The 15,645-nt window shown below is 41.4% G+C and overlaps 1 protein-coding gene across 5 annotated transcripts in view; it reads left to right on the top strand.

The window, feature by feature from the left end:
• Positions 1 to 15,645, top strand: part of LOC122922497 — a 363,771-nt gene that overhangs the window by 198,027 nt on the left and 150,099 nt on the right. For 3 of the 5 annotated variants that reach the window (XM_044273105.1, XM_044273103.1, XM_044273107.1), the window contains exons 9-10: positions 827 to 872; positions 11,097 to 11,133. In XM_044273105.1, coding sequence (XP_044129040.1) covers positions 827 to 872; positions 11,097 to 11,133 — 83 coding nt within the window. The remainder of the gene's footprint in view (positions 1 to 826; positions 873 to 11,096; positions 11,134 to 15,645) is intronic. The other 2 variants (XM_044273106.1, XM_044273104.1) reach the window with 1 other exon arrangement.

Raw genomic sequence — 15,645 nt, 5'->3', positions numbered from 1 at the left:
ATGTATATAATTCCACATGTGTTAATTCATAGTTTTGATGCCTTCAGTGTGAATCTACAATTTTCATAGTCATGAAAATAAAGAAAACTCTTTGAATGAGAAGATGTGTCCAAACTTTTGGTCTGTACTGTATGTCATCACCAAAAAATCTAATGGACTTTCGTATATATGAAAATCCAAAAGTCTTTATTATAAATATATATAGACAATACATACATGCATGATAAAAGAAGACCGCACAAGGCAGGACACACAGATGAGGAGCAGGACCCAAAGAGAGGCCGGGAGATCAGTGCACGAAAAGAATACTAGCTAAAAAAGCATACCTCAAAACCTCATGAAAGCAACGCCCCAAACAAAGTGCAAAGGAGGCATTTGTAGAGATTGAGGTTAATGTACAAGGACAAGATTAAACATACCCTGAGTGGTGCAAAGATCTCTCGGCCGACTCCTACATGTATGTCATGTAATACTGCTGCTTACTAAATATCAGGGATTACATGATGTCAAGAGTGTCACATGACTGATGCCATGTTTCAGTTAGGTCATGGATACATTACACACAGCTGATAGTTGGGCCATACCTTTCTACTGCACATAGGAGTTAACTGCCTTATATTAGAAAGGTATATATGCAGAATTGTAAATAAAATTGTATGATTTGCTATTATATAAACACAGTAAAAAATAAAAATGGAATATCTCTTTAAAGCTAATGTCAGCTAATGAAAATTGCACGATGGTGGGTGACAGAAACCCTTTAACCATATTTTGAATGATGTTATATGTGGATGTGTAAATGAACATACATTGCTTATATTTGTAGAATTAAAAGCATCATACGAATCGGATCAGAAGTCGTCAGAATCTAGGTAAATACAAATAATGATATAAGTTATTTACCATTTTAACATACAGTACAGTATTGTATTGCATGTTTATATTGTTAGCCCATGAAAATGAGAGATCAAAGTTATCTGAACTGTGCACGCATACTTTAAACCACCAAAGAAGGCCTACTTAAAGGGGTTAATGAAAGTTGACAATACTTGGGAATAATATCTATTGCAGACTACTCTACAGCAGTGTTTCCCAACCAGTGTGCCTCCAGCTGTTGCAAAACTACAACTCCCAGCATGCCTGGACAGCCTTTGGTTGTGTGGGCATGCTGGGAGTTGTAGTTTTGCAACAGCTGGAGGCACACTGGTTGGGAAACACTGCTCTACAGTATTGTCCAGTTTCCATAATGACTCATTTAGGCAATGATGTGATTGAAGCATTAGAAATGACATCTCTTATAAATTGTGTCTTAGGCTAGGTTCACATATTTGGCTAGATTCTGGTATTGTGTCCCAGAGCAACACTGGAGGGAAGGAACAGCACAGCAGAGATCAGAAATAAGGCAACTAAGGGCTCTTTCACACCTGCGTTATAGTCTTCCGGCATAGAGTTCCGTCGTCGGGGCTCTATGCCGGAAGAATACTGATCAGGATTTTCCTAATGCATTCTGAATGGACAGTCCGTCCTTCAGGATGCATCAGGATGTCTTCAGTTCCGGAACGGAACGTTTTTTGGCCGCAGCAAATAGCGCAGCATGCTGCGCTTTTTGCTCTGGCCAAAAATCCGGAACACTTGCCGCAAGGCCGGATCCGGAATGAATGCCCATTGAAAGGCATTGATCCGGATCCGGCCTTAAGCTAAACGTCGTTTCGGCGCATTGCCGGATGCGACGTTTAGCTTTTTCTCAATGGTTACCATGGCTGCCGGGACGCTAAAGTCCTGGCAGCCATGGTAAAGTGTAGCGGGGAGCAGTATACTTACCATCCGTGCGGCTCCCGGGGCGCTCCAGAGTGACGTCAGGGCGCCCCAAGCGCATGGATCACGTGATCGCATGGACACGTCATCCATGCGCATGGGGCGCTCTGACGTCACTCTGGAGCGCCCCGGGAGCCGCACGGATGGTAAGTATGCTGCTCCCCCGCTCCCCACTACTACTATGGCAACCAGGACTTTAATAGCGTCCTGGGTGCCATAGTAACACTGAAAGCATTTTGAAGACGGATCCGTCTTCAAATGCTTTCAGTACACTTGCGTTTTTCCGGATCCGGCGTGTAATGGAGTACACGCCGGATCCGGACAACGCAAGTGTGAAAGAGGCCTAAAGCAGATACATGAGTACCAGCAGGTTTTATGGTTCATATATCAGATATGCTAGTGGTAAAGATGCGCAGTCAGAAACCATCATGTAACATAGTAACATAGTACATAAAGCCGAAAAAAGACATTTGTCCATCCAGTTCGGCCTGTTATCCCGCAAGTTGATCCAGAGGAAGACCCCTCTCTAGTAGCTATAGCCTGCAATATTATTACACTCCAGAAATACATCCAGGCCCCTCTTGAATTCCTTTATTGTACTCACCATCACCACCTCCTCAGGCAGAGAGTTCCATAGTCTCGATGCTCTTATCGTAAAGAATCCTCTTCTATGTTTGTGTACAAACCTTCTTTCCTCCAGACGCAGAGGATGTCCCCTCGTCACAGTCACAGTCCTGGGGATAAATAGCTGATGGGATAGATCTCTGTACTGACCCCTGATATATTTATACATAGTAATTAGATCTCCCCTCAGTCGTCTTTTTTCTAAAGTGAATAACCCTAATTTTGATAATCTTTCAGGGTACTGTAGTTGCCCCATTCCAGTTATTACTTTAGTTGCCCTCCTCTGGACCTTCTCCAGCTGTATCAAGATAAATTCTCAACTGACAGGCCGTGTCAGAGCAACTGTAATATTTCCAGTACAACCAGGTAAAGCTACAACCAAAAAGCAGCTCAGTAAACATCTGCTGAAATGATTAGTAAGGAACCAAGTGTCACTGATCTATCATAAGGTAACTTGCCCCCTCCCCTCCCCCCCCCCCCCAAAAAAAATTTGAAAATAATATTAAATAAAAAATCTTCTAAAGAGACCAGTGTCTCTGAATATGAAATATTTAGTCCTTAGGTACTCAGTGAAAAAAAAAAAAAACCTAATCAAGGCCTCGCTGTGACCCTATAGGAATCATCTGAATCTCAGGAGTTTGTGACAAGTTCCTTTATCTTCTGCAAATGGAGGATTTCCTTGAACCACTCTGCTATAGTAGGAGGGTGATGGCTCTTCGATAGGTGAGGGATAACTGTTCTAGCTGCTAGAAACAAGAACCTAATTTTCATCCCTTGACCGATACCTTAGAGCACATGGAAGAATAGAAAACAATGGAGATGGGGGATGTATCATTAGAGATGGTGATACCTAGTATCATTTGAGCCAAATCAGTTAAACTTTAACCCAGAATGGTTGAATGCATGAGCACTCCCACCAGATGTGAGAAATGTGCCGCGAGCCTTCCCGCACCGCCAACAGAATTTAAACAATGCTAGAAACACGCAATGTAACACCGCAGACATGCAATACCAACGAGTCTTTCTCGGTGGGCGTTTCCTCCTTCCTGGATGTAGCGCTGTCCAATCTGAGCAGAGAGCGTCACAGACAGGGAGAAGTTGAGTGTTTTTTGTTTTTTTTTTCTCCCTGGCTGTGACTCTCTCTGCTGCGATCGGACAGCGCTACAGCCAGGGAGAAGCAGACGCCCACGGAGTAAGACTCAGTCTCCTCCTCATTGCTCTAATGCTATTAATTAGCATTCCAGGCCGGAGAATACAGCGGGCGAATAGAGCGGTGCCCAGGAAAAATAGTAAGTGCAGTTAGATCCCTTCACTATGCCCTACGTATCCTGATACTTAGTTTATAATGTTTGGACCCATGAAAGGTACTTTTTAAGGCATGTAAAAGATATATAAAAACTCATGCTCTCAATTAGTTGCAGACTGAACCACCAATTTATTGCATGCCACCCACTGACAGGCGAATCAGACAGCGCTACATCTTGCTGTATCTTGCCTCAGGCATTTAGCATACAAAGGGCACTACTGTGGTAGTATAACCGCACTATTACTATTGGGGATACTGTTTGGGCATTATTATTGGGCACCATAAGGAGGGCATTGCTACCAATGGGGCACTCGTATAGAACATTATCACTGTCACGGCTGAAATACTTTGTCATAGCAGTCTCTTCCGAATGGAGTAGATGAGTAAAGAGAACATCTCTATCAGAGGAGATTTCACTGCATATAAGAGGCATGTAATGTCCAATTCAAATATGCCTTTAGCAGTGCGGCAGGGGGAGGGGTTGGATTGAGACATGGGGGTGGAGGCCTCATTTTAGTTTGTACCTTAGGCAGCAGAAAAGTTAGTTGATGCAAGCTAGGGGTGGGCTATATGGCCTAAAATCGGTATTGCGATATAATTTGAAGCATGTGCGATAAAAATTGCGATATTATTTTCTTCTGTATGTATACAAAAAATACACATTACAAAACTTGGCCCAGAGCCAGTGCCATCAGCCACATGGCATTTGCCATCATTTGCCACCAGACATGTCCCTCAGAGCCAGTGCCATCAGCCCCATGGCATTTGCCATCATCTATCAGACTGATGATGGCAAATGCCATGAGGCGCTGATCTGATGGCATTGGCTCACAGTGAGCCAGTGCCATCAGATCAGCAGCCCATGGCATTTACCATCAGACATTTGTCCCCCAGCAGTGAGCCAGTGCCAGCAGATCATCTCCCCATCATCAGACATGTGTCCCCCAGCATTTGACATCATCAGATTCCAGGTGTCCCCCCTGCTATATATTCAGACAGTGCAGCCAGTCTCAGTGCCATCAGAAGATGATCAGGTTCTGGCCATCCTTTGCAAAAATATCCTTTCCTTTTCCAATCCCCCCCCCCCCCCCCCGACCCCGATCCTCCAGCAAGAGTCCCCGTCCCCCCACAAGAGTCGCTGTTATTATACTTACCTTTCCTGCAGGGTGCTCTGCAGCGGCCGGCTAATGGAGTCCGCAGATGTGGCGTCTTCTTCAAGCACTGGGTGGGACCTGACTGACGTCACATACAGCGTCAGTAAAGCGGGCTGACACTGTGTGCATGCCGGCCCTGGCCAGTACAGCGCAGTGCGGAGTCGGCAGGCCAAGGAGCGGTGAGCCAGAAGCTTCTGCACAATCATTCACTACCGCTCCGTGGTCATATCGCGGGGCGGCGATATACACAAAATCAATATCGTTGCACATATCACATCGCCAATATCGCCCAACCCTAGTGCAAGCCATAACTTTCAACTCCTAAGGACTTGGCTACAGTTGTGGAACCGGTGCCGGGAATCACGATTACTGACTGGCTGTCTTGATCAGGGCACCCAGACATAACTTAGCCTGGGTCCCAGAAATGCCAAGTCAGCCCCTGATCTCAATGTAATAACCGAGGGGATATGATAGAAACTTTTAAATACATAAAGGGAATCAACTCGGTAAAGGAGGAGAGCATATTTAAAAGAAGAAAAACTACCACAAGAGGACACAGTTTTAAATTAGAGGGGCAAAGGTTTAAAAGTAATATAAGGAAGTATTACTTTACTGAGAGGGTAGTGGATGCATGGAATAGCCTTCCTGCAGAAGTGGTAGCTGCAAATACAGTGAAGGAGTTTAAGCATGCATGGGATAGGCATAAGGCCATCCTTCAAATAAGATAGGGCCGGGGCTATTCATAGGATTCAGATATATTGGGCAGACTAGATGGGCCAAATGGTTCTTATCTGCCGACACATTCTATGTAATATCCCTTTATAAATCCCTTTTGAGGCCACATCTTGAATAAGAGATTCGGTGTTGGGCTCCATATATAGTTGTGGTCGAAAGTTTTGAGACTGACACAAAACTACGTTTTTACAATGTTTGCTGTTTCAGTGTTTAGAATTTTTTGTCAGATATTTCTATTCTATACTGAAATACAAATGTAAGAATTTCATATAGGGCTGGATTGGGAACTCAAAGTGGAGAAAAAATTGAGATGTTCTCCTATGTTCTAGACAAAGCCAAACCTGCAGAAGGTGTGGCTGGCCAAGTAGGGTTTTGCAACGCCATTTGTCATTTTGAATGACACCATTTTGTAATGCATGTATATTTCATCTTTTTTTTTCTTTTTTCTTTCTTTGAGAGATAGACACAACGCAAATCCACAATTTTTAATTTATTTTTATTAATATAAGGAAAACGGCTGATCTGAATCTTAATACATTTTTATTATAGTTTTTAAAACTTTTTTTTTTATAGATTTTAGTTTTTTTCTTATTTATTTAAAGTCCCCCATGGGATTTTTTTTATATATAAAAAAAAATTATAAAAAAAATGCATAACTTAGCAATTCTAATAATATCATGAATGGCAATTGTTCATCATATTATCATAGCAATTTTTCATTTAATACCCCCAATATAATTGTCGGTGGAGCTCCCAACTAAGACAGCTACTCCAGTTTAACTATGTGTTCATAAATCATCAACCTATTCATCAGAGTTCTCCATTATATAATCTCGGGGTTGCTTTCTGAGCCCCATTTGTTTACTATCAGGACTCTACGTTTATCTTGTTTAGATTCAGTACTATTAGAAAGTAAGCCACATATTGCTTGTTCTATACGTGGTGTCAATCTTTGCAACGTATTACTTCCCCCAGTTCAGCATGTATCCAGAAATTCTGCATATATGGACAGTTCCAGAGAAGATGGCAATACCTTGCTGCTTCTCCATGACACTTCAAACATCCATAGTTTTTTTTCTCTATACATCTTGGATAGGCATAAAGGGGTATCGTATAGTCGATGTATGATCTTGAATTGTATTAACCGGTATTTAGTAGAGATGGAGGATTCTTTTATATTTTTATATATTATTCCCCAATTAAGTGCCATATTACCCAAGTCCTTTTCCCTTCTAGTCACGCTGTTGAATTCTTACTGTAGCCAATTCTACCTGTATCCTCTGGTATATTTGTGCAATAGTGAAAGAGGTCTTGTTATTTTTGAAGAAAGTCCCAAAAATTTAGTTCCTGGACAAACAAATGTATTTTTCCTTAGTGCAGGCAAATGTGTGTTTAATTTTGGTATATCTAAACTTATCCAATAGTTAAGGTTCTATTCCCAAAAGTAGTTTCTCTAAGGGGTTTAGCTTTCCTTGTGTAATTAAGAGCGATAGTGTTAAAACTCTTTTTGATAGCCAGTAATTTTGCTCAGTTATTACTGAAAATTCACCTAGGTGTGTATTGTGCCAGATTGGAGTTAAGTGTAAACCGTGAGTTACTCCCAAAATTATTTTAATTTAATACCAACATTTATGTAGTATATCACTAATGGGGCAATATTTCCCTATTATACCCAGATAGTCCAACTCCAATATACTAAAGATGTCTCTTAGGCCTCATGCACACGACCGTGGTGTGTTTTGCGGTCCGCCTCCTGCCTGCTACGGAAGATTGTAGCAAGTACTACAGGCTGGATTCGAGAGGAATTCAGTTTAATATTGCCTATACAGTATGATTACTACAGTGAATGGGGCCCAGTGTAATAGAATACAGTGACTGCACCGAGCCCCGCTGCCATTACAAAACAAGATGTCTGCCCCCCAGCAACTCCTCCTCATTCACTGTAGTAATCATATAGGCAATGTTAAACTGTAGAATTCCAATCCAGGCTGTAGTACTTACTACTAGCTCCCGTAGCATACAGGAGGTCGGGCGGCGGCAGCATAACTCACTACATCAGACACCTGCGCCGCCTGCTTCATTCATAACATTGCCTATATGATTACTACAGTGAACGGGCCTGGTGTAATAGAATATAGTGACTGCATTTGGCCCCGCTGCCATTGCAAAACAAGATGTCGTCCCCTAGCCCCTCCTCCCTCCCTGCTGATACACACGCCGGCCGCGCTGGGGGGTGCATCTTATAAGGCGAAAAAAAAAAAGGTATTTTGATTCAAATTTACCACTGTCATAAAGTATAATATGTGACGAGAAAACAATCTCAGAATGGCTTGGATAAGTAAGAGTTTTAAAGTAATCACCACATAAAGTGACATATTACAGTTTGCTCCTAAATAAAAAGTGAAAAAATAAAAAAGAAATACTAAAAGTTTATAGCGCCAATTTTACATATAAAATATATAAACAATAAAAAATAAACCTATTACATATCTCCACTCCCAAAAAGTGTGAACTATTAAAAATATCTCCTATGCAGTGTAACAGAAAAAATAAAATAAAAAAAAGTGTAATTTGCCTCTTTTTTTTTGGTCACCTTGTCCCGACAAAAATTAGGATCAGACTGTTCTATTATGGTCCAGACGTTCCATAAAATGCGGAATGCAGCAGCCCGCTCCATACATTCCCTCAGCCACCATGACAAGGTCCCTATACCTGATTTATAGCGAATCGTCACAAATTCATTTGTAACAATTCAAATTTATTGGCAATCTTCAACGAATCAGCCAAATTGAATTTTTCTAAACTTTGCTCATCTCTAGTATTGACCCATAGAATAACACTCTAGTTATGCCGCTTCATGAACATTGTAAATTTAAAGTGAAAGAAAATTACAGAATAGCTTTTTTTACAATTACAACTCCCCAAAAAGTAATTAAAGTTAATAGATGTTATATGTACCCCAAAATTGGGTCACTAAAATAATTTGTCCTGCCAAAAACAAGATCTGATAAGTCTACATCAGCAGAAAAATAGGTTATTACCCAAAAAATTGATAATCATCCTTAAATAAAAATAGATTGTTTTGTCAAAATCGCCTTACTTTTATTTCATAATCATTGTTACAATAACAATTTACCCGAAACTGTAATATGAAAAGTTCTGATGTACATTTGCTTACTCTGTAACCTCGATGCAATATCAATTTCTATATTATATTAAAAACTTTGGTTATGCAACCAGAAATAGTGAGAGAACAGCTACGGTATATAAATATTTATTAGCTAATGATTAAACTTGACTTTGACTTTAATGCATGCACCTTGATATTTTTACATCAGATGAATTGAACTAGTGTTTTCCAAGGCTAGATTAAAAATGAATTTGAAAATGCTCTTAAATGGGTTGTCTTACTTCAGCAAATGGCATTTATCATGTTGACAAAGTTAATACACGGCACTTACTAATGTATTGTCCATATTGCTTTCTTTGCTGGCTTGATTCATTTTTCACTTGTGTTATACACTGCCTTTTTCAGACTGTTATGTGCTGCAGGTTGTAATCTCAGGCTGGGATCACCTGCAGAATGTAAAGCATGTGATCCCGGAAGTGGCAGCCGTATCTTGGATAACTCCTTTAAATTTGTCTGTGATAAATGCGATGTGCTGAAGTGAGACAACCCCTTTAATATTTCTTGTGCTTGTCTTTTGCCATACGGGTTATATGTAAACATCCGTGTTTTTTTGGGCATGTTGATATTTTTAAAAAAATATTTAACTGCACTGCAGTTTTCACTCTGGCCACTAAGCCTAGTAGGCTGATGAAATGACTTTTCAGCAGCCCACTCATTGTCACAGGCAGGTTTACAATGAATGCTATCACGCATGTATAGGTAACACAGCATCATGAGATTTAGGCCCCTTTCACACGGGCGAGTTTTCCGTGCGGGTGCGATGCGTGCGGTGAACGCATTGCACCCGCACTGAATCCTGACCCATTAATTTCTATGGGGCTGTGCACACGAGCAGTGATTTTCATGCATCACTTGTGCGTTGCGTGAAAATCGCAGCATGCTCCTCCTTGTGCGTTTTTCACGTAACGCAGGCCCCATTAGAAATGAATGGGGTTGCGTGAAAATCGCATGCATCCGCAAGCAAGTGCGGATGCGGTGCGATTTTCACGCATGGGTTCTAGGTGACAGTCTATTCACTGTATTATTTTCCCTTATAACATGGTTATAAGGGAAAATAATAGCATTCTGAATAGAGAATGCTTAGTATAATAGTGCTGGAAGGGTTAAAAAGTTAACTCACCTTATCCTCTTGATCGCGTAGTTCCCGGTCGGTCTCTCCTTTAGCTGCGGGCTAAATGACCTGTGGTGATGTCAGATCACATTCTCCAATCACATGGTCCATCACCATGGTGATGGAGCATGTGATCGGACATCACCACAGGTCCTTTAGCCCACAGCTAAAGAAGAGACCGACCGGGAACTACGCGATCAAGAGGATAAGGTGAGTTAACTTTTTAACCCTTCCAGCACTATTATACTAAGCATTCTCTATTCAGAATGCTATTATTTTCCCTTATAACCATGTTATAAGGGAAAATAATACAATCTTCAGAACATCAAGCCCGAACTTCTGTGAAGAAGTTTGGGTTTGGGTACCAAACATGCGCGATTTTTCTCACGTGAGTGCAAAACACATTACAATGTTTTGCACCCGCGCGGAAAAATCGTGCATTTTCCCGCAACGCACCCGCCTCTTATCCGGGCAAAAAACATGACGCCCGTGTGAAAGAGACCTTAGAAAAGATGGTCATAACTCGCCTCCTCCCCCTCCTTGCACAAATCACAGAGCAGCCTTCCATAGAACTCGGTGAATCATCTCCAGACTACAATGTATTTTTTTTGTGTGTTTTTTGTTTTGTGGTACACTTAGCTTCTTTAAACCAAATCTGTGAACTCTTTTAACAAAGCTTCAGTTCAGGCAGATTTGAAATTAAGTTTTTATTAGATTCTGTTTTTAAAGTGGATGTTCAGGCTTTACTAAATGAAGTCCTACACTCTTCATTATTTCCGATCTGCTGTTTGGGTGTAACTCTGTTGCTGGAAGTCTGATCTAGACCTGCACAGCTCCGTCAGCCTTGCAGTGGACAGCGGTCATCACTGCAGTGCTACTGCCATTGAGAGTCGTATAGTGTGTAGGCGTGGTTTGTCAATCATTGACAATTAGGTTACCCGGAGTATAGGCTATCACTATCTCTTAGTAATGCCTGAACAACCCTTTTAATTAGTAAATATATATATATATATATATATATATATATATATATATTTGTGATGTTGGTTCATAACCATCTAAACTTACCGTATGTGTTTTATTTTTCTGATGTAATATTGATATAAATGTTGATTTTCATGAAGAATTCATTACATTATATATATTTTTTTTTTTTGCAAGCAGCAACAGTATTGCACATAAGGCAGAAGAATCAGAGGTAAGTCTTTGGGCATGACATTATATGAAAACAACTGTATAGCATCTCCAATCGATTTTAATATGAAATATGTTGTCTGACAGAAGTACAAAATTAAAGATTGGCAGAAAAGTGTTTTTCCATTCTTTCCCTTCCCCAGTACTAAAACATAAATAAAACGCCTCCTCATCATTCCAGCACTGTTGCTCCCATCTCAAAAGTTTTGGGTTGCATCCTGTAAGCAATGAGTCCCCATGACCCTGCAGCCATTCACTGACCTTATCAGTGACACGCTGTTCTTGCACATGTGACAGGAGCTGAAAAAGGCAAATGGGGAGGGAGAAAAGGAAGAGTTCACATCACCATTATTTTTCTGTGCTTCTGATCTGGATTGGGCCTAAAGAATACTTTCTGTTGGTGGGTCCAAGGAAACTGGATTACTTGATCACCGGATCCAGTAGAACAAACACTGACCTAATACGGAGCTTGTTGATGAGTGGGTTAGTCCATTTAATCAAAATAATAAGGTTGTCATGTTATTTACCCCAAAAATTAGGGATCGACCGATTCAGTTTTACCGATATTATCGCCAAAAATATTCAGGATTTTGAACACTATCGGTATTGGCATCTTTTTTGCCGATATACCGATAACGTATGGGGAACAAGGATCGCGCTGCTGACAGTGCTCTCCGTGTTCCCTCAGCAGTACAGGGGAGAAGGAAGCAGTGTCTCCTACCCCCTGTGCTGCCGCTGCCACCAATGATAGTAGGGAGGACAAGAGAAGGGGAGGGGCCCGACCTCTATGAAAAGTAGCTGCGATAGTTAACCCCTCAGGTGCCGCGGATCGCAGCTAACGGAAATAGAGGTTGGGAGACGGCTATGTGATTCTGCAGCCAGCTCCCGCCTCCTGTATATGAATAAATGAGAGAGTTATCTTCATTGGTGGCGCAGTGCGCCCCCCCCCCCCCCCAAACCCCAGTATTAAAACATTGGTGCGCCCCCTCTCCCCCTAACCCCAGTATTAAAGACATTGGTGGCGCAGTGCGCCCCCTCAGATTTTTTTAGAAAGTGATTTTGTGGTATAAAAGTAATAAAACGATATAAATTTTAATTAAAAAAACTAAAATTTTCTATAAAATTTTGTTTTGTCATAATAATATCAACCATTATAATGGTTATATACATATTATATATCCTACATGGTAAACTCCATAAAAAAAAACACTGCAGAGATGGGTTCCATAATGGAGTTGGATCATGCACTGGTATTAAGGTCCTCAGCGACCCCTACTCATATTTCTCATTGGAGACTTAAAGAGGACCTCAGTAATATATTATACCCCTTAGCCCATGTAATGGCAGATTCCTTTGGCGTTTAATTACATTTAGTCAACTGACTATTAATTGCCTTTATTTTACGTGTGCTTTCTTCAGTTAAAACGTAACTTTTATTTCTTTTAATTATTTTAAGTGAATACATCAAAAGAAAAATCGGAAACGATTAAAACTTCTCAGTATTTGACGCAGTTATACCATTGCACCAGTATGTATATATAGAATGCTAGATCACTGCTCCTGTCTCTGCAGCTCTATAGAGCTTAGGCATAAGTAGAGCCAGCTGGGTGCACGCTCCCTGGCATGTATGCTCGATCCCCTGAAGACGCCGATTTGCCAGCGAAACATCTCGGGAGACATGGTGTCTGTGTGTCAATCTTAGGTTCCGCTTAGGGACGTAGTGCACCATGAAGATATTTAAGATTTAAGTTACAATCTGCAACATAGTAGGCAATATATGACCATAGGGAGTGTGCAGAAAGAAAGGAGGAAGCATGTGTAAAATAAAGGCGTTTAGTAGTCCGTTGATTAAAGAGGACCTATCACCACTCCTGACATGCCCGTTTTAATAGCTACATGCATTCCCCATGTAATAACAATTCTGGGGCATCTATTTTTATGGCTCTATGTTGTGCCTCTACATTATTTCTTCTGGAAGTTAGGAATGAATTGCTTGCAGTCTCCAGTAAGGGTACAAAGGGGTGGTAACAAGTTGAGGGGGGGGGGGGGGGTAGCCTGCAACCCTGAGCCTGTGCTGCTTATAGTAGAAAGGTTGAATGGTGTTAACGAATCCAGTGGGAGGGGAGACACTGTGCAAACAGCTAAACAGCAGATTGGGCAGTACAGGGGGCGTTACTTATCACTGTAACCAGCACAAACCTGCTCCCTCGGGCTTGTGCATAAGAAGCTGACATCACAGGTCATGTGATGCTCAGCTAATTAGAACAGGGCCACTGTAGATGAAGTAAGCGAAAACCCCTTACATTTGGTTAGTTAGAAATATAAAAAGAACAAAAATAAAAACTTGAACAAACCCTTTAATGAATTCCTGCTTCAAAAGTTGTTGTGTAATGGGTGAACTATGCATAAGTTGAAGTCCTATATTGATGCCAACGTTGACTAGATGGACTCGGAGGCTATGCTGTGGAAAGCTCATAAGGAAGGTCTGCAAGGCCACTTAGCTCCGGAATCAAGAACGATTTCAAAATGAGAATCCCTAAATTGATCTGTAGACTGTGGCTTCTTAAATCCACCATGACTTCTAATGTCATCTTCAGCAATAAGTTGATGTTGGAGCACAAGTTAAAGATACTCCACCTCATAGGGTGAAAAAAAAAACTTTTGTTGTACATTACTACTAATTTTGTAGTATTGATTTCTAAACATCATGCATACTCTTTTTGGGAAAACAACTGAGGGATCGATCAGAGCAGACGATCCCAAATCTCCTTAAATGTGAGGACAGCAATGTTGTTTATGATCCTAATATGATCTCTGAATTCTTCCATAACTGTTATTTTTATTTGAGCTTAGTTTTTAGATTTGAGTTGCTATCTGCACCTGCGCCAAATTTACGTAAATGACTCGCAGTAATAATTTGATGCAACTGCAATGTGGCTGTGGCTATTTGAGTAAAAGTTTGCCTGGATGATGCCTGACGTTGATTTATGACTTTTTCCAACTTTTTTTTAAAAAAAAATCGAACTTCGTAAATGTGTCACAAAAGTGATCTACTTGGAAATTCTGACCTAAGTTTTCAGGTGGCACAGTGCTCAAAAATGTGCAATGTTTTTGCACATTTGATGCTAAACCAAAATTCTGTAGCGCAGGGCTTGATAAATTCTACCTCATAGTGCATAAATCAGAGGAACCTGTATTGTTTCTATGTTTAGATTCTTAAGTCTTTCAACTGAAAGGGGGGGGGGGGGGGTCTTGCCAACTGGCAGGATGGCCACATAGTTGCAGAGCTCCAGAACCTCAACAGCAACAAAGCAAGCAATCCTCAACTAAACCCACACTTGCCTGACTCTGCCTGTCAGATTTACTGTCCAGATGATGGCAAGAAGCAAATGGTCCATGAAAAAACAGGGCAAATTGGACTTTTGTCTTCGCCTGGTACAAAGATAAAGATGGGGCCGAGTCCAGCCTTTGTCCCCACCATCTTCTCCAGAACAGTCTGGTGAGAGACAACAAAACCCTTTGTCAACAAGGAGATCCTCTCCACAAACCACCTCTGCTTACAGCCCAATACAAAGAAACAGACACACTGGTGGATTGCGGATCTCTCTCCGTATGCCTGATCGCCTGATACTTCCCCGCTGGCTAGCCCAGCGAAGCAAAGCCCTAAGTTATAGGATCCTGCAGATGCTCAGTCTAGAAACAGGGAGTCTGCACATAGTTTGCTACCTTGGGCTGCAATGTCTTCCTTATATGGTTTTCAGACATCTGATGCACCTGCTTTAGGAAACCTCCTCAACGAGATGTTGCTGGTTTTTGGGTCCTCCATGCCGAACAACTTTGCAACCCTTATGAAACCCATTCAGGCCTTATTGACTCAATTGGAAGGTAGAATCTCCTATGTGGAGGATAACATTAGTAAGTTTGCCAATTCCCATAATCAATTGATTGACTCACACAGTGTCATGGCGGAAGAGCCAAGGTAGTAGACCTCAGGATCTACATTCTTATATCCAGGACTTGATGAAATTACTGTTGCCCTCAAGCTCTATAGGAGACTTTGATAGTGGTGCGCCCTAAACACCTTCAGGAGTCGGCACCTAAGGATGTTTTGGTGCGCATCTACTTCCTCCATGTAAAGGAGTCCTTCATGGCTACCTCCCAGAAAAGCAGGAGATCTACCGGCTCCATATGAAGGCGTAAAACTGTATGCTGACTTGTCAGCAGCAAACTTATAGCAATACAGGCTCCTTACCCCGATTACAACAGCACTGTAAGATGATGCTATCCCGTATAGAAAGGGTTTTATGAAAAAGATCTTGAATCACCCCAATGGCTCTTCGCACTCTATATTATCCATGGAGGAGGGGAAGAAATTGCTGCATTCCTCATCAGATCATCTAAGGCCGCCTCCATCGAGGATAGACTGTGAATAAGCATCTGGTTACCGCTAAACGTAAAAGGGAGCGTTGAGGTTCCTTACCTAACTAGCTAAATGGTGCTCTTGTTGTTTTGCCTA

Source organism: Bufo gargarizans, unplaced genomic scaffold (assembly GCF_014858855.1).
Source record: "Bufo gargarizans isolate SCDJY-AF-19 unplaced genomic scaffold, ASM1485885v1 fragScaff_scaffold_395_pilon:::fragment_2:::debris, whole genome shotgun sequence".
Taxonomy (NCBI): domain Eukaryota; kingdom Metazoa; phylum Chordata; class Amphibia; order Anura; family Bufonidae; genus Bufo; species Bufo gargarizans.
The sequence above is the reverse complement of the archived record's forward strand: the minus strand, read 5'-3'. Positions and strand labels throughout refer to the sequence as shown.